Source organism: Dromiciops gliroides, chromosome 1, assembly GCF_019393635.1.
Source record: "Dromiciops gliroides isolate mDroGli1 chromosome 1, mDroGli1.pri, whole genome shotgun sequence".
In the NCBI taxonomy this organism is placed as follows: Eukaryota; Metazoa; Chordata; class Mammalia; order Microbiotheria; family Microbiotheriidae; genus Dromiciops; species Dromiciops gliroides.
The window spans coordinates 189212171-189238556 of NC_057861.1; the positions used below are offsets into that span (position 1 = coordinate 189212171).

Consider the following 26386-nt stretch of genomic DNA (forward strand, 5'->3'; position numbering starts at 1 on the left):
ATCAATAGTGATTTGCAAGTTCAGTCTTAGAAAGCTGCAAGGAAACTGAGAAGTCCAGTGACTTGCCCAGTCATATACAGCCAGTATAAATCAGAAACCAAGACTTAAACCCAACTATTCATGGCTTTTATGGGAGCTTTCAAGCCAGCCTGCCTCTCAAACTATTGGCCATAACCAACCCACTGTGTTTCACATGAATACAAAGTCAGGTAGCTTTCACCTATTTTATTTAGATCTCTTTTTTCCAATTCCAAACAAAAGCTAAATATAAATTTAAAACAGGTAAGCACTAGTTTTTACCCCAAGGGAGCAGGCTTATACAGATTTACTCCAATAAAGTACTTAACCCTTAAGCAAAGCCTTCTTCATTAAAAACAAAAACAGAAACAAAATAACAACAAAAAAAACAGAAAAAAAAACCCTATACAGTAGTCTTCCTTAGGTTCATTGCACAATCTTAACAAAATATGTTCTGTCAGAACCAACTTTGACACTCCAAAAACACTATTTTACAATTTAAGATCACAACTGTTTTATAATTTCTACTTAAAAAAAAAAAACCTTACTGGGTTTTTATGACATTTTAGAAACCAGTATTTCCTGCACAATTTACCAGCTTTTTTAAAAAAAGTGTCATCTCTTCAAGAAAACAAAAATTCTATCACGTATGGTTTTTGCAGCTATAAATATATTTTGTCTTCGTTTTAACAGCTGCTTTAAGCTACTTCAGACTCCAGGTCTGCTTTAATGTGTATAACTTTATCCACTCAGCAGAATACCCTTTTTACACAGCAACTTGGGGAAAGAGATCTGAAAAAGACACATTGAAATGCTAGGAAATGAAACATGACCCAGCAAAAATAAGAGGCAAAAATGCCTACAATGAATGAGATTCTTTTTTCATGTGAGATTTCTTTCCCCACTACTATTGTAGCAACCATTTCTGTTCATTAGAATGAATTGGACAGTGGTCTAGAACTGATTACAGCAAGCTAAGGCTGCTTTTTAAAAAAAATGTATATACCTGTTACATTCACTTCTCACCCTCTGAATACTGATGACAAAATGTTGGGGAGGCATAACCAGCACAAATGGGAAGACCATCACAAATGAATTTCACCTTGTGCTTTCAGATACATTTAAGCATTTCAGTGTACAACAGTCCTTTCATTTCACATTTTAGTAAGATGCTGATGCAATGCAGAAATATGCAAAGCATCTTCTTTCACAAGGTCCATGCAGAAGACATCTTTTTTTTTTAAGTTCCGAGATACAAATGATAAAAGAAAGATCCAGGATGAAGAAGTTTCACAATGTATAGTGTTCTGTGCATGAGTCCATTTTCTTCTAAACTCTGAAAGAATAAAATGGTAAGAAAACAAGAAAAAAATCGCTGCTGCATTCTGTGATCTTTCCCATTTTGCTGGCCAGTACTCTATTCTGGCATATAAGGGCGGAGGTGATCCTCAATGGTGCCAACCGCCCAGTGGGTGAGCTGTTCCTGTGGCAGGTACAGGCAGATGCTGCATAACTTGAAGATTGTAGCTTTGTTTTTTGGAGTCTGGAAAAGAAAGAAATGGTTTTTTATTTGTTTTGCTTTTTTTTTAATGGAGTTCAAACTCCTCATGGTATAAGAAAAACATGTAAATCAGATTTGTTAAATCTGTGTAGTGCTGACCTTGACACCAAAGAAGTTACTATTTTGTCCTGGCCTTAAATTACTATCTAGTCCAAAGGATGGAACCCACAACAGCTTGGCTTCCAACCTCATCATTCCACAGAAACTGTTCTCACCAAAGTTATTAATGATCTCTTAATTGCTTAATCTAATTATTTTTTCTTAATCCTCAGATGAAGTAGCATTTGCTTCAGGGGCAGCTAGGTGGTACAGTGGATAAAGTACTGCCCCTGGACTCAGGAGGACCTGAATTCAAATCTGGCCCTAGACACTTGACATTTACTAGCTGTGTGACCCTGGGCTAGTCACTTAACCCTCATTGCCTTCCCCCCCAAAAAACAAACCAAAAAATCATCCTCATTCATGAAGCAGCATTTGCTTCATCCTCTTCTCCTAGATACTCTTATCTCTGGATTTTCTTGATATTGGTTTGTCCTGGTTCTCCTATTTATCTGACTGGGCAGCTAAGTGGTACAGTGGATAGAGCACTAGCCCTAGAGTCAGGAGGACCCAAGTTCAAATCCAGCCTCAGACACTCTGACAATACTAGCTGCGTGACCCTGGGCAAGTCACTGAACCCGACTGCCTCAAACGTGAAGGGCCATCTCCAATAGTCCTGATGAATATCTTGCCACTAGACTTAGATGGCTCTGTAGGAAAGAGTGAGGGAGGTGACTTTGCACAGCCCTCCCTCACTTAAATCCAATTCACTGCAAGTCAAGACATCAGCTTCTTGGGGGAGGGGAGAGAAAGGAAGAGACCAGGACACAATTTATCTGACTGCTGCTCCTTCAATCTGCTTTGATGAATCTTCATCTACTTCACACTCCTTAACTAAGGCTGTTGTTGGCCTTCTTTTTTCACCCCATACTAATACTAATAACACAGATGGGTTCCCTAATCTATATACCAGCTCCAGTCTCTCTTGAATTACAGTCCCATGTCACAGCCTTTTGAGGTCCTACTCATCATGTCCAAAACAAAACTCATTCCCCTTCTCTTAAAACCCTCCTCTCTTTAAAACTTCCCTCTTACTGATATGAAGATACTACCCTCCTCCTAGTCATCTAGGCTCTCAGCTTCAGTGTCATTCCCATTCTTTCTCATATACATCTCCTTTTCTCTTATCTTTCTCACCTGGACTACTACAATACCATTTTCATCGGTCTCTCTGCTTCAAGTATCTCCCCACTCCAGCCCATCTCTTATAGAGCTCCCAAAGTGATTTTCCTAAAGTGTAACTATGACCACATGTCCCTATTACCTCCAGGAGCAAATATAAAATAATGTTCTGTTAGCATTTAAAGCTTTTTCTAAGTTCTGGTACCTCCCTACTATTCTACTTCTCTTACACTTTATTTACTCCCCTCCATGAACTCTACTATAGCCACACTGGCCTATTTACTGTCTATCTCACAACACTTACTTTGTACCTGTTATCCCCTATACATGGAATGTTCTTTCTCCTCACTTCCACGACTTAGCTTCCCTAGCCTTCTTCAAGACTCAGTTCAAATTCTACCTTCTTTCTACAGGAGGCTTTTCCAGGTTTTCCCTGCAAGTCCCTTTTCCTCCTAGATTACTTCCCATCTACTCAGTAGATAACTATATTGGTAACTATTTACATGCTGGGTCCCCCATTAAAATGTGAACTCCTTGAGGGCAAGGGCAATTATTTCTGTCTTTCTCTGCATCCCTTGTGGTTAGCTTAGTGATGGCATATAGCGCCTGACATAAAGGCACTTAATAAAGACTGGTTTACTGAATAATATCTATAAAACAAAAAAATTTACACAGCAACAAAATGAGGTTACTAGAAATCAAAACTAGAGGACTTTCAATTATGAAATGGCTACTGGAGAATAATTTTAGAATTAATTACGAACAGTAAAAACGGATAAACATTAGTCAATATGAAGGCTCTAGAAATGAAATGATTTGGATAGACAAAAAAAATGACAACAATGCAACTTACCAAATGTTAGGACTTGAAAAGTTTCTACTCTAAATTTTCAAAAACTAGGGGCAACTAGGTTGCTTAATGGTAACAAGATATTACTTTCGGGGGCAGCTAGGTGGCGCAGTGGATAAAGCACTGGCCTTGGATTTAGGAGGATCTGAGTTCAAATCCAGCTCAGACACTTGACACTTAACTAGCTGTGTGACCCTGGGCAAGTCACTTAACCCTCATTGCCCCGCAAAAATAAAAAACAAAAAACAACAAAAAAAAGATATTACTTTCAGGGCCAGCTTTCAGAATCAGCTGTTATTTACCTGCAAGTGCTGTCTGTCAATGAAGAGAAACACTGACTGGTTAGGATTGTTGACAACAATTCCAGTCTTGTCCTTTCGGCTCAGTACATGCAGAAACTGTTTTTCGTAGTCACCGTGATAAAATTCAAACTTGGCCTATATGACAAGGATATTGTTGTAAAACCATAATCATACATTACAGTCCATTTTAATGGTAAACAGTTATAAATAAGGTGCCTAAAAAAAAGCGGGGTTAAGAAAATCATCTGATAAATCAAACAAAAAAGTGTTTTAAAAAAGGTACTATAACATAGCAGAAAGCAACACTATATTTGGGTCAGAGGGCCTGGGATAAAATTCTGGCTCTACTAAACAAAGTTTTAAAGTCAAAAGGAAATTGAGATACAATCTGGTCCAAGCTGTGCTTATTCCAAAGTGAAGGCTAGATGAAATGTGTTAAGACAGAACATACACCTCCCAAAGCATTCCATTCTTGAATAGGAAATCTACCCTTTTATCACAACCAAGCATCCCTTTCCAAAGCTTTGTGTTGCCTAGAAATTAAATAAGCATACCATCTATATTTCAACCATGTCATTCATAATTGTTGAGTGTATAAAACCAAGCAAGGATAGGTCCTTAAGAGTACTTCAGTAAATACGTTCTCTCAAAGTGACATCGAGCTATTTAATTTATTTTGGATTCCACTTTGGATCTAGTCATTCAACCAATCCCAAATTTACCCAAATGTACTACCTTCTAGTTCACATCTATTCCTATCCACAAAGTTAACATGAATGATTTTATCAAATGCTTTGCTGAGACCTAGGTAACAAAGGCTAATTTAGATACTTAAAGCTTAAATTCATGCTTAAAACATTTATATATCAAGTTAAAGGAAATTAGGAATTTGGGGCATGGATTCCTAATATGAAAGACTGAGTTAATACTACACATCTTTTATTCCCTTTTTAAGGCTGGTTTTTAGGTTCAAACTTGAGAACCTGAACTCCAGTTCTGGTTATTTAAGTGGGAAAGTCATTTTCTAACTCTGGGCTTCACTTTCTTCAATGAGAGGGCTAAAGTAAATATCAAATATACTTTTCAAGCTCTAACTCCAAATCCACTACCCTAATACAATCACATTTTATACTGTCATTACATTGCTATAGCTTCAGTGTTGAATGTGTATGTATATGGACAGACAGAAAAAAGCTGTTTCTTCAAGTTAAAAAAAACCTACCTCATTCCATGTTCGATCTCAAATTAAAAATATCAAATCTTGCAGTCATTCCTCTTGTAAAGTACTGGAGTTTAAAAATATACAATGGGCCAAAAGCCATGAAGGGGTTTCAATATTTAATAACGTCTTTATTTTTTGTTTTGAATTTATAATACCATAGCATCATATACAGTATATATATGAAATCAATTTATATTATGTATTAAAAAAATTCAAATCTCATAAAAGGTGAAAAATTTCAAAAAAAATTTAAGTTATTAAGATGCAGCTAGGTGGTACAGTGGATAAAGCATGCGCCCTGGATTCAGGAGGACCTGAGTTCAAATCTGGCCTCAGACACTTGACACTGTGTGACCCTGGGCAAGTCACTTAACTCACATTGCCCCACCAAACAACAAAAAAAAACATCATGACTTTTGGCCCACCCTGTATAATAAAGAAAATTGGCCATGTTCTATTGAATTCTGGAATTAAAGGTTGAAGCAATATATATACTGGGGCACTACATGTGCCAAGCCTAATTTTTCAAATGCTGCTGTGTTGTATCTCAATGAAAGTCTCAAATTTTTAACATCATCTCAAAAGATTTTGAAATTGAGTCTACTTTTCTTTCTGTAACCTATATATCAATAAACCATCAATATTTAAATTTCCTTCACCCCCTGTATTAAAATACATACTTTAAATCACCTTACTAAATTTAAGGTTATTCAAATCTGCCAAAAATAAATCATGATGTCAGCAATTATCTATGGAACTCTCAAGATGACAATTTAGTTGTTTTTTTTTTCATCTTTGTCTAAGCTGCTGAACCAAGCTGATTAATCCCTTTGAGTGTTAAACTTCCCCAGCAGCCCATAAAATTCAATCTTAGTCAGGGCAGCTAGGTGGCGCAGTGGATAGAGCACCGGCCCTGGAGTCAGGAAGACCTGAGTTTAAATCTGGCTTCAGACCCTTGACACTCACTAGCTATGTGACCCTGGGCAAGTCACTTAACCCCAATTGCCTCACAAAAACAAACAAACAAAAAAATTAAATCTTAGTCTGTTTATTGGATATCCTTGTTTCATCACCCATCTAACATCTTATCAGTGACAACTTCAATGTACCAGTCTCTCTTATACTGTAAGCTTGTTCTGAGAATTACATTTCATTTGTAATTATTCTTTCTATTAACAAGCACCCATATTTTCTGAACCCCCCTTTTTAGGTCCAACATTCTCATATTTAGATAAGCACTGCTCCCTCCAGAAAGGGCCTACAAATAATCCAATCTCCTCAGACATGAGTAGGTACTTTTCAGACAAATATTTCTATCAATGACAACTACAGTAATATGTATCAGCAACTGGTCACTGTCCTCTGCCTAAAGAAGACCTATTTTTTTTTTCTTCTTCAAGGAAAAAAGTTGTTCCCTATTCTCCTTCATCTATGAAGACGTATTTATGACAAATCAGACACTATTTCCTATCTCAGGCTTTTCTTTTAAAATTTTCAAATATTGTACTCCCTTTCTAAATGTTATTACTTTATCCCACAAAGCTGTTCCTAATTTACACAAAGCATTACTCAATCCAAAAAATATTTTACTGTTTAATCAAGGCACTTGTACTTTATTGTTTCAAAGAATTTTAGAAATAAAAATACCTGAACAGGCCTGAAGGGCTCATCAGATCCTTTCCACCTAGAAAACAGGAGACAGACAATCTTCTCAATATCATTCCGTGGCCAAAGAATGAAATCCATCTCCTGAGTACAGCCAATTACATCCTATACAAAAGATGGAAAACATTAAGTTGTCACTTTTGTTAAAACATATAGGTTTGGGGCAGCTAGGTGGCGCAGTGGATAGAGCACCGGCCCTGGAGTCAGGAAGACCTGAGTTCAGATCCGGCCTCAGACCCTTGACACTTACTAGCTGTGTGACCCTGGGCAAGTCACTTAACCCCAACTGCCTCACCAAAAAAAAAAAAAAAAAGAACATATAGGTTTATAAATTTTAAAAGTTAGTAAGGCTATATATTAATGTAAGAGTTCACATACTAATGCCACTTATGTTTTACCACAAAACCTATAGGCAAGTCAGGTAATTTAGTATCTGAGCATACCCACACTGTGTCTGAACACAGTAGTAGTCTATCTCTATTCAAGAGTATGGAGGCAAGCAACTTTCTCTAAATCACATCTATAGCTATCTTCTCCAGATTAGACTTTCAGTGTTATCACTTTTACTCCATTTACTATTTAATGTGACTTAAACATAAGTTTAATAACATGTCAGGCAGTTTGGTGGCACAGAATGCTGGGCCTGGAGTCAGAAGGACCCAAATTCAAATCTAACCTCAGACACTTACTGGCTAGGTGACCCTGGGCAAGTCACTTAACTCTGTTTGCCCTAGTTCCTCATCTGTAAAAAGACCTGAAGAAATGACAAATCACTCTAATTAATATCTTTGCCAAGAAAACCCCAAATGGGATCATGGAAGAGTCAGACAGAACTGGCAGCAATAAATGTATTAAGTACTATTTACAGAACATTTTATGAGGCACTGGGAGAAAGTAAAAAATTTATACACAAAACAATAAAGTTTAGTCCAGTATTTCTAAATCATAACCTAGCTCAAGGTTCCTGATGAACATAGGCGATCTGTGGTTTCTAATATGAACTGCCCCTTTAGAGTTAGTCAACTAGCAACAATTTATTAAGTACCTACTGTGTGCCAGGTACAGTGCTATTTTGTAACTAAGCTTTCATTTCAGAATTCTACATGCACAACGGTATCCTTCTTCCACTCCTTATCAACAAAGCCTAGCCTGAGTGCTAGTTCATGTTTCAAAGCTACAAAGCATCACCAGACAAATATTAGTGTTAAAGAACATAGCCTTTGTTTCCAGAAGTTAATATCCTAATGGGGTCACAAAGAGTCAGACATGACTGGAAGGACTGAAAAGCTTGATTATGGATCTAAATTTAACACCCACTTATAGTGGTTTTTTTCCTATGAAAAAGAGGCAATTAGTACAACAGAAACCAGAAAGAGACAGGTTCAAGTTCTATCTTAGATACACACTAATTTTATGTCTCTAGACAAGTGACTTTATCTTAAGAGACTTTACTAGAGCTCACTGGGTGGTTAAGTTACAGAGAGAATCCCAACCTGCACCGGTTGAGGGAGCTCTCCTTGCTCCCTACACTAATGAAATCACATATCCATCCTCTGTCCTTCTCCCCTTGCCCCCACCTCCCTCCCATCCCTAATTCAACCCTGTTTCCTCCTCTTCAATTCTTGGCCAAATTCATTATCTATTTGAAGTCGGTCAAAACATAGATTAACAATCTGGACTGCTCATTCAATGGCACATCAGGTTTCACTAAATGTTCTCTGAAGAATTAAAGTTGTAATTTATCCAAAGGACGATAGAAAGCTACATAGTAAACCAGCACATACTACCACACAATTACAGAGAAAAGGTAGAAAAATGTATGAGAAAAGGTAGAAAAATGTACAAGAGGTGGGTAGGGCCTGCAGTAAAAGCAAGGAATAAATGAACAAACCAAGTATCTGACTGATATACATTCAATGTCAAGAGAAAGAGGACCTGAGTTCAAATCTGGCCTTGGACACCTGACACTTACTTTGTGACTCTGGGCAAATCACTTAACCCTCACTGCCCTGCCCCACCCCCCAAAAAAGAGAAAGACTTCCCAAGAGTAAAAAAAATTTTTAAAGCAGAGAACTAAAATAAAAAAAAGTGGTGCCTTAGACTGTCTTTTAGACAACTGAAGAATGGCAAATTAATGTATGGGGAATATAATAAAATACTGTCTCACTGTAAAAGTGATGATTTTAGAAAATCCCAAGCAGTACAAACTCTGAGTGAATAGAAAGAACCAGGAGAACAATTTACACGTGGCCAATAATACTGCAAAGAAAATTTTCAAATGACACTCATTATTGCAATTACTAACCATGTCTCCAGGACTCATGATAAAACATGAAAGAGAGGTGATGAACACAAGGTACAGGAGACAAACATTTTTTTCCCCCAAACATGGCTACTATGTGGATTTGTTTTGCTTGATTATGCTTATTGTTACAAGGGTGGTTCTTTCTTAATTTGGAACTGGAAGTGGGGAGAGTTGGCAACAGTAATACCAAAAATAAGGAACCACTGAAATTTTTTTAAGAATGCAAAGAAAAAGGAAGCACAAACAGAACAGCTTTGAAAATAACTGAATTTATTATGCTTTTAAAAGTATACATTAGCTCTTTCGCCAAGACCTCATGGGGAGCAGAGCTAGAAATGGTGGCTCCCTGAGAAAGATAGATGTAGTCATCTAGGCCTCTTTCTCTCTTCACCAAATTCTTATGCTCCTTAATAAATGCTTAAAAGTCTAAAAAAATTTTTTTAAAAAGTATACATTATATTGACTAATGCAAAAATATGTTTAATGTGATTGTACATATATAACCTATATCAGATTGTTTTCTGTCTTGGGAAGGGGTGAGGGAAGGGAAGGAGAAAAATTTGAAACTCAAAATCTAATAAACAAATGTTAAAGTATGCATTATGAAATGACAACAGTTCCATATGGAACCTCTGTGTTCTGCTGTGTGTATGTTATTTCTGATGTTTAAATTAAAAATAAAAATCCAATTATAAAAAGGACTGATTAAAAAAAAAATTTTTTTAAGGTGAGCAGGAAGGAAAGGCTCCCAGTACACCAAGTGGCTCTTCTTCAGGCAATTTTATGGGAAGGTTGTCAACAAGGTATGGACAAGAGTTACAAATAATGAATGAGAAAGCATTTATCAGTTTCAGTAGGTACTATTCAGAAGGACTATTAAAGACTTATTTCATACCCAGCCACAATCTTAATGGGAATAGAGACTCTTTCTCCCAATCCAGATAAACCATCAATACTTTATAAATTTTTACATGTGCTGAAGAGTTAAAAAGTTTGAAAAAGACTGAGTCCCCAGATCATTATTTTTTTTGCCCTGAAAAGAAGGTAAGCTCTTTACCCATCCATCAAAAAACTCTTGTGAGTATAAAGTTTTTATTTATTTGGGGATAGAGAGCAGTTTCCAGAACTGACTTTATCCATTGGTACACCAAAAATGGAAACTCTTCACTGATAAAGATCAGTAACTTCCAGTTACAGAGTTGCTCTGGGGCACCAAATCGAGTTAAAGTGGGTTAAGGATCTCAAAGCTAATACTATCAGAGACAGTACTTGAAACCAAGTGTCTGGACTCTTAAGACCTTGCCCTCTATCCACTACATAAGGGGGCCCTTTCTTTTTATTATAGGAACATAATACTGTAAGTGGATTTTCAATTTAGAACCTAAGGTCTTGTGTGCATGACTGACATCTAAATTAAAAACCAATGAAGGGGGCAGCTGGGTGGTGCAGTGGATAGAGCACTGGCCCTGGAGTCAGGAGTACCTGAGTTCAAATGCGGCCTCAGACACTTAACACATACTAGCTGTGTGACCCTGGGCAAGTCACTTAACTCCAATTGCCTCACTAAAAAAAAATAATAATAATACAAAAACAAAAAACAATGAGGACTTTAAAACTAGTAAGTATACTAGTTACAAAAGGAGGCTGAACACACAAGATTCATGCTTATAGGGGGAGAAAAAGGGAAAAAAAGGCATCTTAGATTTTGGTATACTACCATAGTCTTTGCACTTATAAAATATATTAGTCAACTGATAAATGCAATGTAAGTGATTTCCCAAAAGTAGTATTTGCACAAATATGAAACTGGTTCACTCTAAATACAAAATATATTTGGCTATCTACATGCATAGAATGGCAACTGCAGACACTGGACAGGGAAAAACCCACCTCTCTCCAAGTTTAGAAAGCTATCTAAGAACTAGCAGACAATAATGCCCCAAGGGCAAATAGAAATTAAAAATTAAAACTCACTTGCTTTTAATTGACCACTAACAAGGTTTACCACAGCTTAAGTTGGCCCAATGAGAGTTGTGAAATAACCTGAATTTCAAGTTATACTAAATACTCAAAAGTTGATTCAAGGTCAATCTGTCAGTTTGCTCTTAAGAGTTATGATATAATGATGTTTATTGCAAAAAATTCATAGCCAAAGTAGCTATTTCCATTTTAAAATATTTTTATTTTAATCAAATTACCTCTAAAACTACCCATCAAGACAAGCACAAGGAAAAAAATAAGGCTCTCACCCTTCGCATGGACTGGTAGCGGGGAGCATGGAGCTGTACTACATCCTTCTGCAAAAGTTCTATGGAACTTTCCAAGGAATAGCTGGAATCTCGCACACCTTTCAGAATATTTTCTTCATAATTGTTCGTCATGACTGGTATCACTTCAGACACTTCAAAAAGTGCTGATTTTTTCTTCTAAAAAATAAACATTTTTATATTAAAGTTTTCAGCTACACCTGATTAGATAACTGCCAGTTAAAATTTTAGTGTGATGCACAACCTTCCTAAAACAGCAACATTCTTAGATTGTTTGCAAAAGAAAATGACTTTTAAGAAAAACCATTAACAGATTTTATTTTTCCTCAGTTAACTTTAGTCCCTAACATTTCTCCATTTTCACTAAAATAAGCTCACATTACTAGCAAGACAAGAGTTTGGCTCCTTCAAAGTAAATAGAATTTAACTTGATCTTAAAATTTCAAATCTAAACCCCATCTATAAATAGGAAAATAAGACTCATATAAGCATATAACTTTTACTATTTAGCAAAGAGCTCAGTTTTGGTCTTTCCTCTTAAACATATAAGTGTCAACATTTTTAGACAGCAAGTACCAACGAAAACTCAACTTCTGAAGTGTAGCACATTTAAGAACTACAATATTTAAAAATATTTATTTTTTAAAAAGAATTACAATATTATTTCAAGAGCTAAGATGCCATGTCCCCAAGGAAATTATTTACCATGACAGTCATAGCAATTGCCTAGACATTTCAGTGACAGGTTAAGCCCAGATAAGATTTCCAACACAGGGGTCAAAGTTAATCCATTACTGGAAGAGTTTGAGCCATCTTCTAGGTAAAAATACAAATTCAAGGTCTAATAATTTAGCTTCTAGGTTGTACTCAGTCTCAATTTCATTCCTAATTTATCTCATAACATAACAGCTATTGCTGAAATCATCCAAGAGAAAGGTTCAATACCACTTCTGTATTTCACTACTGGAGGTGGTGATGGAAGTCAACAACACCTATGTTGGAACAATTTTGAGGCTAGAACTTCAAAACAAAGGGGTGTCTAATATTCACTGTTCTGGAACCTGTTGTATATATAGTATCTAATCTTCCTGGATCAAGAACCCTTTTTTTGTTTTTCTGTTTTTTTTGGTTGAGGAGTAAGGGGGGAATAGGAACCCAAATCTTATTTTACCAATAGGATCACAGTCTACAAACAAATCGAAGAAAACATAAATACACTGTCACACATGACATTCGACAAATATTAAAAGTGCCTATGTTCACAGCATTGTTACTGAGGATAAAGCTTTCCATATAATGTTTTTAAAATTCAACAGTGGCTGTTTACTTAAGATGCAACTTCATTCAATTTAAACAAAAATACTTAAAACCAAATCATAATGTATTTAAACTTCAGAATATTCGCTATTCCAAAACTTTTATTGCCCAACCCTAGAAGTTGGCCATAAAAACACGTTTGTCTTCCTTTTTTTCCGTCCTTCAAAAATTGGTTTTTCTATACAAAATTTTTGTCTGCCCTTTTCAGCAAACTCCTCATAAATGAGGTTAGTATCTTACTTAAGCATAATTGACATTTATAAAGCACCTTAACGTCTGCAAATAATTTTTCTCACAAGAACCCTGGTAGGCAGTAAAAGTATTCTTAAGTCTAATGTCAATCCTTGCCTCAAAAATTTTCAGAGGTATAGCTTCTTGAGTAAAATTCATATTTCTCTTTCCCTTCCTCTTTAAAAGTTTTCTGAGTAAAAACTTAATATTAACCAGTTGTGATACTACTTGTTTCTCTGGAGCAATGGCTATCTTGAAATATTTCCTTTCTTATAGTAAGTCGGGGATCAGTCACTCGGAACCTTCTCATAAAGTAGGTGCCATTGGCTTTTGTAAAGCAATGTTTTGGTGCCAATTAGTCCCTTCAAATAATTCTACCTCTAATTCACGTTACTTTTAAACCTGATATTCAATAATTTACATATGACTATATGTAAACTTACAAGCAATGCTTTCCAATAATGCTACAAGTTCTATAGCACAAAACTGATTTACAAGTGAATAAATCTCTCCTTCCCCCAAACCAAAGTACATGTGTACCATTCACGTTCATAGGTTACACATACCTTGGACCTGAGAAACACATATCAGGGGAAATGTTAGTTTTAAACAATTTTCTTCAATATTAGTATGCACACGTGTTACAGCCCAAGCGTTCATGGAAGAAAAGTTTTAAGAGTTTTAATTTACCTTCTCCTTGAATACAAAGGCAATATACATCTTGAAGTCAAACTGGTCAGCTAGAGATTCTTTTTTCTTTCTAAGCTGAGCACGAAGTCTGTTCAGAGCTTGTTTCTTCCGGGAGTTTGGGTCCCCCATTTTGTAAAATACAGGTGGTACTAAAGCCTTTGGAAATTGTCGCTAAACTATGGGCACTTTTTCTTAAGACTCAAGTACAACAGAAACAAGTCGTTTATTCCTGCTAATATGACTGAATAGCTAAAACAGCTGTAACCCAAAAAATGCACCCCAGGCAATTATTAGGAGACTATCATATTAGAGGGCTAACAAAAAAAAAATTGACATCCAATCGTATCTTGGACAGTAAGATTTTTGGAATGGATAGGTATAGGGAAGGAGAAAAGGGTGGAAAGAGAGGAAAAAGTTTGAATCAAAAATTTTGAACACACATTTATGGGAAACAACTTAATTGCCAAAATAAAGGGGGAGGGGGAAAAATAAAATTAGAAGCCTTTCATCAAGATTTAGGTGTACAATAAAACGCAGCTAACACCAGCCCAATCCGTTAAATCCATCTGGTGGGGTTAGTTTGGTTTTTTGGCCCGTTTAAAAAGGAAGAGGATCAGAAGGGTAAAGGGGGAACTAATCCCCCCCCTTTTTTTTTTCCAAGGGTAAGTGAATGAAACTGAAATATCCAATTGGGTTTTACCCAGCCAGACCCATGGCTGTGGTAGCTAATTATGGTTAGTATTTCAGATTTCACTATTGCTATGTATCGCCAGTGCTTGTTATTGATTACACTTGGTGGAGAGCAAAGAGGAAAGTGCGAAATCGGTAGAAAAGGAAGAGAGGTACAGGATTTCCCTGCAATAAACTACAGTGTACACCGGGGGCGGGCAGCTGTTACCCAAAGGAGCCAACAGAAAAAACAGCGGAGTCATTACCGACTTCCCCATCACCCACATTTTCACCCTCAGGCGGCTGCAGCTGCTGCCAAGGAGGTTCATGATGGCAGGAGGAAAGGGGATAGAGAAATACCGTTTAATTACTATTCCCGCTCTGTGGTGAGATCTGATTTAAGTCCGGGATCCAGATTTCCCCCAGCCCGGTGAAGAGTGCGCTACATTCCCCCAGGGTTCCTTACTGAACTTGACCCTCTCACTTGCAGCCCCTGCTCACTCTGGGTGGAGAGGAGTGCGATTTAGCTGTGGGTGAGCATGGCAGGGTAGGTTGGCTCTCCCGTCCCAGGCAATGGCCAGGGCCACCACCTGCCCTCTACCCCGCCCCCACCCCCTTTTCCTCAGCGACTCACTCGCACCACGGGAAATTTAGAGTCACTCGGGGTTTCGTTCATCTCATCGTGGAAGCGATTCCAGCCCCCAGCCCCCAGTAGGGGTGGATGGAAAAAAAAGAAAAGTTAACAATTAAGAAAATAAAAGTTGTTATAAAAAAACTTAACAAAAAGGACCCTCCCCCACCCCCCTTTTTAAAAAAATCCCGCTTTTCACTTAGTTTTCCCTCATGTTGGGCAGATCATGTTCCCAAGTATTGGTTTAGGGTTCAGGGAAGGTTGGGAAAGGATTTTCTTTTATTGTTTTTGTTCTTTTAGGAAAACAAAAACAGATGAGGGCTGGGGGCAGGCTTGGGCAGTTTGGCTGGGCTGGGCTGGGCTCCCCTTCCCTCTGTGTCCCCACAGACACCGGGACTCACTGACCGACTCTCTCTTTTCTCTCTCGGGTGGGATGGGCTCGGGCTTTCTTAGCCGCAGCCTGCGGGCGGAGCGGTGGCGGCGGCGGCGGAAGAGGCGGCGGCGGCGGGGGCGCTGCTAGCAGCACGGGCAGGAGCCATGTCAAGAGAAAACCACCAGCCAACTGAGCCCCTCCATCCCTGCTGCAGTGCGCACTGTGACCGGGCCGCCCGCGCTGCTGCCGCCGCTCAGCCCCCACCTGGGACCCATAGTCTAGCTCGGCACCCCGGGCGGCAGCTGAGGAGGAGGCGGTGGCTGCGACTGGGGAGTAGGCAAGAAGAAAAGAGAAGGAAGACAAGAGGGAAGAGGAGGAGAGAGGGGGGTGGGAATGGCGCTGGCGGTGGGGGAGGGGAGGGGAGGGGACCCTGCGCTAAGAGGTCCGTCAGCCGAGTGAGCCCCAAGAATTAAGTTATTCCCGTCCGGGCATCGGCTCTTTGCTTCTCTCTTCCCCTCTACGAGCGGGCTCCGGGCTCTCAGGAAAAGAAGGACGAGGTTGATGAGGATGGGGGAGTTTAAAAAAAAAAAAAAAAAGGCTGAAGCAGCAGCGGGTGGTAGACGTCGACGGTGGCACAGCCTCGGTTTTGCTTTTTTTTTTTCCCACCCCCACCGGTGGTTGCGGAAGCGGCGGCGGCGACAAGCGCCTCCCGGGCCGGGGCAGTAACGCGTTTGAGGGAAGAAGAGAGGAGAACAAACAACTTAAAATGGCAGCGACGGCCGCTGCGTCACCCGCCCCTCCGCGGTGCCGCCCCAAGGCCACCGCGGCTGCGCGTCCCGCCGGTCTGTACCACTATCGCCAGAGTAAAGGGGGAGGAAGACAAGGATGAAGTAAGATATTTGGGATAAGAAAATGATAAGGAGAAAGTGAAAACAGAGAAAATAAATATATCTTAATAAAATGAAGACATCATGGTAAAACAAGCTTCTATCATGAGTTAATGACCTAGTAGATGAAGAAATTCATTTAAAATATCACCCCCTTCCATTATGGTTCCTCCAAAGGGCGTGAAGGGTCTCCCTGTCACTCCCTCTGCTCCCCCTCGAAGAGGTCGCGTGTAGCTTCCAGTGTCCTCCCCCTAGTGACGTCAGAACACCCCTAGTTTCTCCCCACCCCCACCCCCCACGAAGCACCCGGATGGAACTGTAGAGGACGGCTGGGGGAGGGGAAAGAAAGTAATCGGGACTAGGCTTGGCAGCTGAAATAGGAAGTCTGACTGGGAGGAGAGGGGGCCGGCTGTAGGCTTGGGGACATTCCCTCCCTCTCCCCTCAGAAGGTTTCAGTTCCAAACAGATAATCACTGCTCCCACCCCACTCAGGGGATCTACCGCGGAGGTGGGGGGACTGGAGGGAAGCGTATTGTAACCATATTCCAAGTTCAATTCCATCACTCATCTTCCAGGGAAACTGCTCCAACCCAAACTGCCCACAGATCTTCATTCCCTTTGCCCCGAAGGGGCTAAACCCTGCGGGAAGAGCGCGGGATTGGGAGCCGGGAGCGGGTTTCCTATTAGGGTTCTCCTACTTACTACCTGCCTTAGGGCAAGTCACTCTCAGAGCCCCAAATGCCTTAATGGGAAGGGTCGGACTAGGAGGCCCAGAGGTGGGGGAAGGAGGAGCGTGGGACGAAGGACGTCCTAGGTCCCTCCCTAGTCCCAAACCTGTGGTCTTCTTTCCTCACCGCCCTTCTGCCCCGGGCTAAAGTTCTGTGGCGCGCTTGAAACTAGCCCCCAAATCTCACTTTCCCAGGTAAATTGTGGCGGTTTAATTCGGGGAGGAGCCCTTCCACCGTTTTTGTTTGTTTTCCTCTTATCGCATCTCATCTCTCCGTAAATTCTGTGGCGTCTTCCCTACTAGTTTTGAAAAAGATCTTGACCTTTCACTCTTCTGTAACTTTGCGTGGGGTGGGGAGGTGGGGGGGGGTGTGGAGAGAGAGAATGTAGTTTTAGGGGATTTTAGCCCACGGAAGTTCAATGAAGCTCCTATTGTGGAGAAACCAGTGTTGTCTTGACTCTTACGTAAAGGCACTGAAATGACAACGCTAACTAGAAGCCTGAACAGACAGGGGTTAATACACAAAACTACCAGCCGCTAGAAAGACTCTTCTGCAGCCCCTGACATAAATCAAAACGTTAAACTTTTACAGGTATAGCCGTTTTAACTTTAATCCATCCTATCAGCCAGTACCTTTGGTAAGGATTTTATGATCCCGCCCCACCCCCAATGTACATAGTTTGTTCTTCTTTTATAGACGTAATTGTATTCTAATTTGTGTTATAGTTATATGAGTGCATATAGCCTATCTCCTTTTTACCAGCTCTTAAACTCTTCCAGGGCTGTGACCTGTGTCATTATTTTTGTATCTTTCCCAGCACCTAGCAATTTTGTTCAATTTAACAGGAGTGGAGTCAGCCCTGATACAGTGGAAAATGGGCTGTATTTGGAATCAAAAGCACCTTAATTTGAATAGGAGGCCACCTAGCCACCTGTGTGACCTTGGGCAAAACCACTTTCCCCCATCTGGATTTCAGCTTCCTCATCTGTGTGGGGTCTGGACTAAATGGCCTCTAAGATCCTTAATCAGCTCTACATCTATGATCTTTTTTTTTTTTTTAGTGAGGCAATTGGGGTTAAGTGACTTGCCCAGGGTCACAGCTAGTAAGTGTTAAGTGTCTGAGGCCGAATTTGAACTCAGGTACTCCTGACTCCAGGGCCGGTGCTCTATCCACTGCGCCACCTAGCTGCCCATCTATGATCTTTTTAAAAAATTATTTTCATCCTTGATCTGTTGATCTATAACCTACCTACTGGGGAAAAGGTATTGTGCTAGCCTTCAGTGATACAAAAATAAAAAATAACATAATCCTTACCTTCAGGGATTTACAACTTGAGAAAGAAGAATCTAAATTGTCTCTGAGGTTTTAAATCAGAATGATTAAGGAGCTCTAGACCAGACATAGGGTAATTGGAATAGGCTAGTATACAGAAGAAATAAGAAAAAGGGGACACAGAAGCCAAGTGGGTGGGGTGGGGAGAGTTGTCAGGAAGAACAAGATGAGGGGCAGCAGGATAAAAGGTAACAGTGGATAGAGCACTGGTCCTGGAGTCAGGAGGACCTGAGTTCAAATCCACCTTCAGATACTAGTTGTGTGACCCTGGGCACAAAGGATTACCTCAAAAAAAAAAAAAAGGACCAGATGATCAATATCAGTAGTTTCAAATGCTGTAGCAACTTGTCAAGGAGGATTAAAGTTGAGAAAACATTAAAGTTCCTGATTTGAGGCAGTATCCTGTAGGGCCAGAGAGAGCCAGTCTCACTGTTCAGATCTGGGTTTAAGGTCTGTCTGACACATACACATGCTGGCTGAGTAGCCCATAAACCACTTAATCTCTCAGGATCCCAGTCTGAGTAGTTGTATGTCCCTTCCTCATTATGAGTTCCCAATAGCAATTAAGTCACATGTTCAGTCTTAAAAAAAAGGTATTGGTTACATTGGATAAAGCAGTTTCATCAAAAAGGTGGGGACAGAAGCCAGACTCTGCAGAGAATTAAGAAATAAATGGATAGTGAGGAAATAGGGGCAGCTGGTAGAGACTGCTTTCCAAGAAATACACTGCCATAATTTGAGGAGGCACCATTGTCAAGGGAGAAAATTGTTTTTAGGATGGTGAGGTTTGCAAACTTGCAAGTGTTTGTAAGCAGAAGAAAAGGAACTACTAGAGGGGAAGAAAGTGATGATGAGAGAGAGAATTATAATAGAATTATTTCCCAAGGAGACAGATAAAATGGGATGAAAGGCAGAGTGGGAGGGATTAGCCTTAGCAGAGAAAACCATCTCATCCTCTAAAACCAGAAAAAGTCACACTGCAGTGTGCTGTACATAATAGGTATTTCATAAATGTTTGTTGAATATACTGTTGCCTACAATCTGCAGAAATTAATTCTGTCTTTTTTAGTATCCACCACTAATTTGAAATAAATAGAATCTTTCATAGAGTATGTTTTACTATCTTGTAAACACAAACTGATAGTGTTGACACATTGCTGTTCTAGGTAACAACAAAAGATCAGCAGGACTATTTCAGTGCATGGAGAAAATCCAAAAGACAATCTTAACACATGATTCATTTGAGCACTGATTCATGTCTCCCTGAGTTGTCCTTGATTTAAGCCTGTGATTTCACTATTGAAAGAATTCTTGCATTATTACTATAGAGAAGGAAGCTATATTGATCTCTAAAAAAAAACCCCACAACCAGCAATACAGTGGATAGTTCAAAAATTCAATCCAACAAACAGTAAACATGTACTATACATGTACAATATGTACTAGGCACAAGGTATACAAAAGTTAGAGAAGACATAAATTCCTGTAGTCGAGGGTCTTGAAATCTAGAAGGGAACTAGGGGCAGCTACATGACACAGAGGATAGAGTGCCTGGCCTGGAGTCAGGAAGATCTGACTGAATTCAAATCTGACCCCAGACACTTGCTGAGTGACTCTGGGCAAGTTACTCAACCCTGTTTGCCTCAGTTTCCTCATATGTAAATTGAGCCGGAGAAGAAATTGGCAAGCCACACCAGTATCTTTGCCAAGAAAACCCCAAATGGGGTCACAAAGAGTAGGACACAACTGAAATGACTAAACACCAACAAATCTAGAAGGGAAGATAAGACAAACAATAAACATCATAATGCCATATAATATTATAAATGTGTGGGAGAAGTTTAAACAAAATAGTATAAGAAGATTACACTTATTGGGTGAGAAGTGGGAGGTGGGATATGAAGAGATGGCGTCTGACTTCAACATTGAAGAAAGAAAATAATTTTAAGAGGAATAATTGGGGGGACAGGAGTAGGGAATGGGACTCTTACAGGCATGGCAGTGGGAAAGGTTAGGACAAGATGAAGGAAAATGAATCTGAGGTTTCTAGGCTGGGGTAACTTAGAAAATAGATGTTTAAAAGGAAAGGCAAGTTATGGGGGAGAAGATGATGAATTCAGGTTTAGAAATGTTATGTTTATGGTGGCAACATGACATTGGTTGTCTAAAATAGTTTTAGAAAGACATTTATTAAGTCATTTGGTAGAGGAGAAAAAGGTTGAAAGGAGGTGTGGCTCCCTCTAGTCCAGACCCTGGAAGGTTTACATTATATAGAATTAAATTTAAATTTTTTTTTTTTGGTGAGGCCATTGGGGTTAGGTGACTTGCCCAGGGTCACACAGCTAGTAATTGTTGAGTGTCTGATGCCAGATTTGAACTCAGATCCTCCTGACTCCAGGGCCAGTGCTCTATCCACTGCGCCACCTAGCTGCCCCCATTATATAGAATTTAGACAAGGGTAGGGGAACAAGAACCACAGAACCACAACTTGGTTGCAGGAGAGTAACTTGAAAGCAAGTACATTGAGAAAGATATGAATAATTGTAAATGTTGAATAAAAATTTGATTGAAACCAAAAGACAACAGGAAGCTCACTGGATAGAGTGCTAGGCCTGGAGTCAAGAAGACCTGTGGTCAAATTTGCCCTCTTACTAGCTTTTGACACTTACTGGCTGTTTAACTCTGAGTAAGTTACTTAACTTTTGTTTGCCTTAATCCACTGAAGAAGGAAATGGAAGACTACTCCAGTATCTTTGCCAAGAAAACCCAATGGACAATATTGGTGTGCTATATGGTCCATTGGGTCATGAAGAGTTGAACACCATGACTGAATGACTGAATAACAAAAGAAAAAGGAACCCAAACATAAGCTTGGGTGGATCCAAAACAAGACCTGGTGTGAGTACCCAAAACACGAATGCTTTGGGTAGATCCAGGACCTAAAGGAACTCATGCAATATTCTGGATGTGAACAAACTTTAATCACATAAATTTAGATTTAAACAGTATAATAATTGTCCCCAAACAATTGTGTCATGGGGGAAATGATTGGTGTGGGGGTCATTAGATATTCCTCTTTAAAGAATTACACCCTCTAGCATACAAATCCAATTAGAATAAAATAATATTTTATTTGGGAATTAGAGAAAGAATATCATGAGAGGAGTCTCAAGGGGAGATAGTTCCAGAGACATGGTTCTCTGAGATATCTATTTCTCCAAACAGGAGAAAGGCAAAAGCTTTTGTAGAGGATGAATGATGGAGGGAGAGATGGGGTGATCATCTGAATGTGGAAAGTTCCCTTTGGGGGTAAGGGAGACTGTAATGAAGGGTGGTGGTCCTGGAGTTATTTCGGTCCTGAGCCTGTGCCACTTATCTCCCTTCTTTAGGTGTCTGTCCTATGGTTTAGCTTCTCAAGGACAGCCACCACAGACCCATGTCCCCTAGCCTAGATGGCCAATTCAAACCTCAATAGTCCCAACCCCATAACAATTTTCTTTACAACATCTAAATAGGGGGGCAGCTAGGTGGCAAAGTGGATAGAGTACTGGCCCTGGATTCAGGAGTATCTGAGTTCAAATCCGGCCTCAGACACTTGACACTTACTTGCTGTGTGACCCTGGGCAAGTCACTTAACCCTCATTGCCCCGCAAAAACAAAACAAAACAAAACATCTAAATAGAAAACTCTATTTTGAGATGTAGGACTGGGTTCAAAGGAAATAGTTTTAAGAATCATTCACATGTAGGTGACAAAGAAAGATATTTGAATGGATAAGACCCTCAAGCAAAAGAATATCCAAAAGAGGTGATGGCCTAAGGGACATTCATATTTAAGTTTCTGGAGTAATGAAGAATGAAAGGAAGAATGAAAAGTAGCTGTCAGATAGTAGTCAAATTGAGAATTTAGTGTTACAGAACTGAAGAGAAGAAAGAATATTGAGAGGGAGGGATATTTAACAATAAGTAAGTGCTAAATGCTACAGAAAGGTCAAGGAGAAAGATAACCAATACTAGTCCTTTGGATTTAGCAATTGGGAGTTCATTAGCTCATCATCTCTATAGATATGAATAAATTTCACTGCATTTTGTTTTAAATTACGTATTCAAAGTTTGCAATGTGGTAAAAAGTTTTAACAGTCGGTTAGATAATGGAGAGACGCCAGTTTTTTTTAGGACCACCCTTTTGGGGAGGAGACCAACAGCATGAGCTACGCACACCAGTCCGCCTGTGACGCACACCAGATTGCCTGCTGAGCACTTGACTTCCGGGGTGCGAGCTTAGGCAAGGAGAGAACGGAAGTGGGGCCTTTTTTCCTGCTCCGCTGGTCTCCTGGCTGCGCTGCACAGACAGACTCGGACTGGAGTTTGACTCGGCCCGGCTCTCCGTTAACAGCACGCGCTTGACTCGGTCTCTCTCCCCAAAGGTGGCCTTCGGCTTTTGGTGAGTTTTATACGGAATATGGACTAAGCCTAGACTTAAGACGATTTGTATTGTATTTCTACTTTCCTATCCTTCTAATCAACATCACCTTGTGACTACCATACAATAAAAGCTCTATCTAGAAAACCAGAAGCTTCTTCCATTTACTTGTCTGGGAGATAAATTAAGGGAAAGGTTAAGTAGGGTAGATTTATGATCTAATATCCAATTTTAATCTCACAGCCATAATAGTAGGCAGAGACACTTTCCCAGACACACAAAAAAATCTCCCCCACAAACTGTTATGAGTGCCGAAAGTCCACCTTTCCTTCTAATCTCAAAGGCTTTTTGTACTTCAAGAACTCCCTATAAAAAGATCATGCCTTTAAATTATAGTCAACTAATAACTTATAGGGATCAGTCGATAAGCATTTATTAAGTACCTACACAATGGCGAGGACTGCTAAGCATTAGAGATTTAAAAAAAAAAGAGCAAAAGTCAGTCTCTGTCCTCCAGGACTTTTTTTGGTTTTCCTTTTCAAAGAAGACTAATGATATCTCCAGTGAATTGGATTTAAGTGAGGCAGAGTTGCTCAAAATCATCAGCCTCACTCTCTTCCAGAGGCATCAAAGTCCAGTGGCAAGACAAAAGTCAGGAGGACTGACAAGGGCCTGGGATGCAGTTGATGACCTTGGTGTCTTTGATGTCTGACCAAGCTCCAAGCGCTCCCCAGAGCCTGCTTCAGCTACCTTCATGGTACATTGGAACAAATTGTTCTTATCATATGCTTTGGGGCAGACATCCCCTTAACTCACTGATGGGTTTCGGGCCTTTTGGTTACCCTCAACCTGGTTTAGCCCATCTGCCAAGATGTTTTTAGCAGGATGTGGCTGCTGCACATGCTATAGCTTCTGGGAGCTACAGGTAAGAGCTGGGTGACTGGTTGGACACTACAGGTGAATAAGCAGCACTGAAAAGGATTCAACAAGTCCACACACCAAAGGTGTTAGTCCTTCCTTAACACCTCATCCAGCCCTCCTGGAGCTCATAATCTAAAGGAGGAGATAACATGTAAACAAGTACAAAACAGCTATTTAATAGATAAATAGAAAATAATTGACAGAGGGAAGGCCCTAGAATTAAGAGGGATTGGGAAAGGTTTCCTGTAGAAGGTGGGATTTTAGCTGAACATGAAGGAAGACAGGGAAGAAGACAGAGAGGAGGAGGGAGAGATGTCAGGCATGCAGAAAATGCCAGGACTCAAGAGATGAAGTGTCTTATTCAGGTAACTGGATGAAAGCATTTTGGAGGAGGGTGGAGAGAGCTATGTAGGGTGTAAGAAGATTGAAAAGGTACAAACAAGGAGGAGGTAGAAGGCTAGGTTATAAAGGCCTTTATAACCCAAACAGAGGATTTGTGTTTGATCCTGAAGGTGACAGGGAGCTCTGGAGTTTACTGAGTCAGAGGTTAACATGGTAGAACCCTCTCTTTTTTTCCCCTTTTTTTCTTTTTGGCAGGGTGATGAGGGTTGAGTGACTTGCCCAGGGTCATACAGCTAGTAAGTGTCAAGTGTCTGAGGCCGGATTTGAACTCAGGTCCTCCTCAAACCAAGCCAGTGCTTTACCGACTGGGCCACCTAGCTGCCCCCTAGAAATTTCTCTTAAGGAAAATCACTCTGGTGGCTGAATGAAGGATGGATTGTCGGTGGAGAAACTTGTGTAGGGAGACCAAGTGATAGGCTATTGTTATAGACCACACATTGATGTAGGAGGCAAAAAGGGGTTAATAGAAAAACCTAAGATCCAAGCTTTAATTCAGAAATTAGCTCTAAAAGAGAGTTAGACCCCAGTTAATGGGTAACTTATGCTAGGTTATTGTACCCACAGTGATCAGTACAAGTCAGGTCAAATAACAATGATAAAATGGCAAGGGTATAGAAATTCTAATGAAAAATGGAGATATTTTGAAACTAGTCATGGGAAACAGAGACGTGTAGAAAAGACCAAAATTGTTCCCAGATTCACCTTATGACATGTAAACCCCAAGAACATACCTCCACTGAAAAAGGTACCCACCTCGGGGGTTGGCTTAGGACCCCAGGAACTCCAAATTAGGATAAGCCCTCCCCTGAAACACCCCAAGGTGGAGAATATTATAATGAGAAGGACAGGCCCTCCCCTGTACCTCCCCAAGGTGGAGATCATTAAAATGAGACTGATAATCAATTTATCCATACTATAAATATAACTGTCTTTCCTTTCCTTATTGGAGAGATACCTTTTCACTATTCTGGTTCTCTCCCTGTGATCACTCACAGTATTTTTTTTTGTTTTGTTTTGTTTTGTTTTGTTTTTAGTGAGGCAATTGGGGTTAAGTGACTTGCCCAGAGTCACACAGCTAGTAAGTGTTAAGTGTCTGAGGCCGGATTTGAACTCAGGTACTCCTGACTTCAGGGCTGGTCCTCTATCCACTGCGCCACCTAGCTGCCCCGATCACTCACAGTATTGCAATAAAACTTGGGAAACTGAGTCACTGAGTCTTGTAATTCTTTTGGGACAATCAATTTGTCATGGGGTGCAGAGCACCACAGAAGTTCTCTGGGGCACATCAAGGAATCTTCTCCTTGAGAAACTAAACCAGAGGATAGATACCCTAGAGAGATAAGTGGAACCAGTTTGGACTGAGCTAGTTTTGGGCCCTCCACCCTTCATTCTGGTCTCCCTTACCCCTAGGGAGATAAATTTGGGTGTGGCTTCGGCCTTTGAGTCCTGAAGAAAGATCTGTAGCCACCCCTCACCTGATTCCTCCAGTCACTGCCAGTGGGGGATGGTCCTCCCTCACTAAAGGAACTTTCCACAGGCAGATGGTCCACCCCCATCAGTCCTCTATAAAAGTACCTGCCAGTCTCCTGCTTAAGGAGATTGGTACCTCTGAGCCACGTGCTTTGTGCCTATCTCCCCCATGAGAACTCTAAGGATTTCTTTCATGGTTTCCCTTCCCCCCCCTCCCCTTCCTTTGCCCCTAAATAAACTACCACCTTATTCTAACTGCTTTTGTGTGCAAGAGGGTGTAATTCTTTAAAGGGGAATTCCTAAGAACCCCAACCCCATACCCCATTTACTACCATTACACATTTTTTTTTAGAGAGGCAATTGGGGTTAAGTGACTTACCCAGGGTCACACAGCTAGTAAGTGTTAAGTGTCTGAGGCTGGTGCTCTATCCACTGCGCCACCTAGCTGCCCCCCCCATTACAAATTTGACCCTAATTCTAGCCCACATCAACATGAGGAGAAAAAGGCCTGCACCAGGGTGGTATAGCAGTATCATAATAGAAGTTTATTGTAAAGATGTTGCAAAGGTAAAGTTGACAGGTCTTGGCAACAGATTAGATATGGAAAGTTAAGTGATAGAGGAGTTGAGGATGACACCTAAACTGAGAGCCTGGGGACTGTATTATCTTTAATAATAGGGAAGGTTAGGGGCAGCTAGGTGGCACAGTTGATAGAGCACTGGCCCTGGAGTCAGGAGTACCTGAGTTCAAATCCAGCCTCAGACACTTAACACTTACTAGCTGTGTGACCCTGGGCAAGTCACTTAACCCCAATTGCCTCACTAAAAAAAAAAAATAAAAGGGAAGTTTGGAAAAGAGCAGGAAAACTGATCAGTTCTGTTTTGGACAAACTATATTGAGT

At 40.2% G+C, this 26386-nt stretch overlaps 1 protein-coding gene across 1 annotated transcript; it reads right to left on the reverse strand.

The window, feature by feature from the left end:
- Positions 1 to 210: 210 nt before the first annotated feature.
- C1H6orf62 (chromosome 1 C6orf62 homolog) lies at positions 211 to 16070 on the reverse strand. The gene is made up of 5 exons (XM_043966526.1): positions 13650 to 16070; positions 11394 to 11570; positions 6822 to 6944; positions 3953 to 4087; positions 211 to 1561 (listed from the first exon to the last, which is right to left on the reverse strand). Exons 1-5 carry the CDS (start codon positions 13776 to 13778, stop codon positions 1436 to 1438), a joined length of 690 nt encoding a protein of 229 aa, XP_043822461.1. The 5' UTR covers positions 13779 to 16070; the 3' UTR covers positions 211 to 1435.
- Positions 16071 to 26386: the final 10316 nt, after the last annotated feature.

Excerpts from the sequence above, each read along its gene's own strand:
- C1H6orf62 (XM_043966526.1), bottom strand. The coding sequence starts at position 13,778 with ATGGGGGACCCAAACTCCCGGAAGAAACAAGCTCTGAACAGACTTCGT. Across the intron at positions 4,088-6,821 it reads AGCCCTTCAGGCCTGTTCAG|GCCAAGTTTGAATTTTATCA; the intron begins GTATTTTTATTT and ends CTTGTCATATAG. Across the intron at positions 1,562-3,952 it reads TTGACAGACAGCACTTGCAG|ACTCCAAAAAACAAAGCTAC; the intron begins GTAAATAACAGC and ends TTTCTTTTCCAG.